The sequence below is a fragment of the Eimeria mitis genome, genomic scaffold, assembly GCF_000499745.2.
Source record: "Eimeria mitis Houghton genomic scaffold, Emh_scaff2504, whole genome shotgun sequence".
NCBI lineage: Eukaryota > Apicomplexa > Conoidasida > Eucoccidiorida > Eimeriidae > Eimeria > Eimeria mitis.
In genome coordinates this window covers 4927-5287 of record NW_013570845.1, presented here as the reverse complement: position 1 = coordinate 5287, position 361 = coordinate 4927, and the positions used below count along the sequence as shown (strand labels likewise).

General features: G+C 58.2%; 1 protein-coding gene across 1 annotated transcript in view; it reads left to right on the top strand.

The window, feature by feature from the left end:
* The window catches only part of EMH_0054810 (uncharacterized protein), a gene marked incomplete at both ends in the record, with an annotated part of 2992 nt that overhangs the window by 2496 nt on the left and 135 nt on the right, over positions 1-361 (top strand). Inside the window, one exon of the mRNA XM_013497161.1 lies at positions 8-361. Coding sequence (XP_013352615.1) covers positions 8-361 — 354 coding nt within the window. The remainder of the gene's footprint in view (positions 1-7) is intronic.

Here is a 361-nt window from a genome sequence, read left to right as displayed (position 1 = left end):
CGCGCAGAAGGAAGAAGTGATAAAGGGGCTGCGCGAGGCGGTGCGTGTGCTGCAGCAGCAGCAGCAGCAGCAGAAGCAGCAGCAGCAGCAGCAGATGGTCCTGCAGCAAAGGGAAGAAGAAATACAGACACTGCGGGCAGCTCTTGCTGCAGCAGCAGACAAAGACACACAAAAGACAAACGAGCTGCTGCTGCTGCAGCAGAAACTAAAAGAGACAGAAGAAGCAGCAGCAGCAGCAGCAGCTGCTGCTGCTGCTGCAGCAGAAACCCAGAGGCGAGAGGAAGCTGAGAAAACGCAGCAGCTGCAGCGCGAGCTTGAAGCCCTGGTGCAGCAGCAGCAGCAGCAGCAGCAGCAAGCTGCT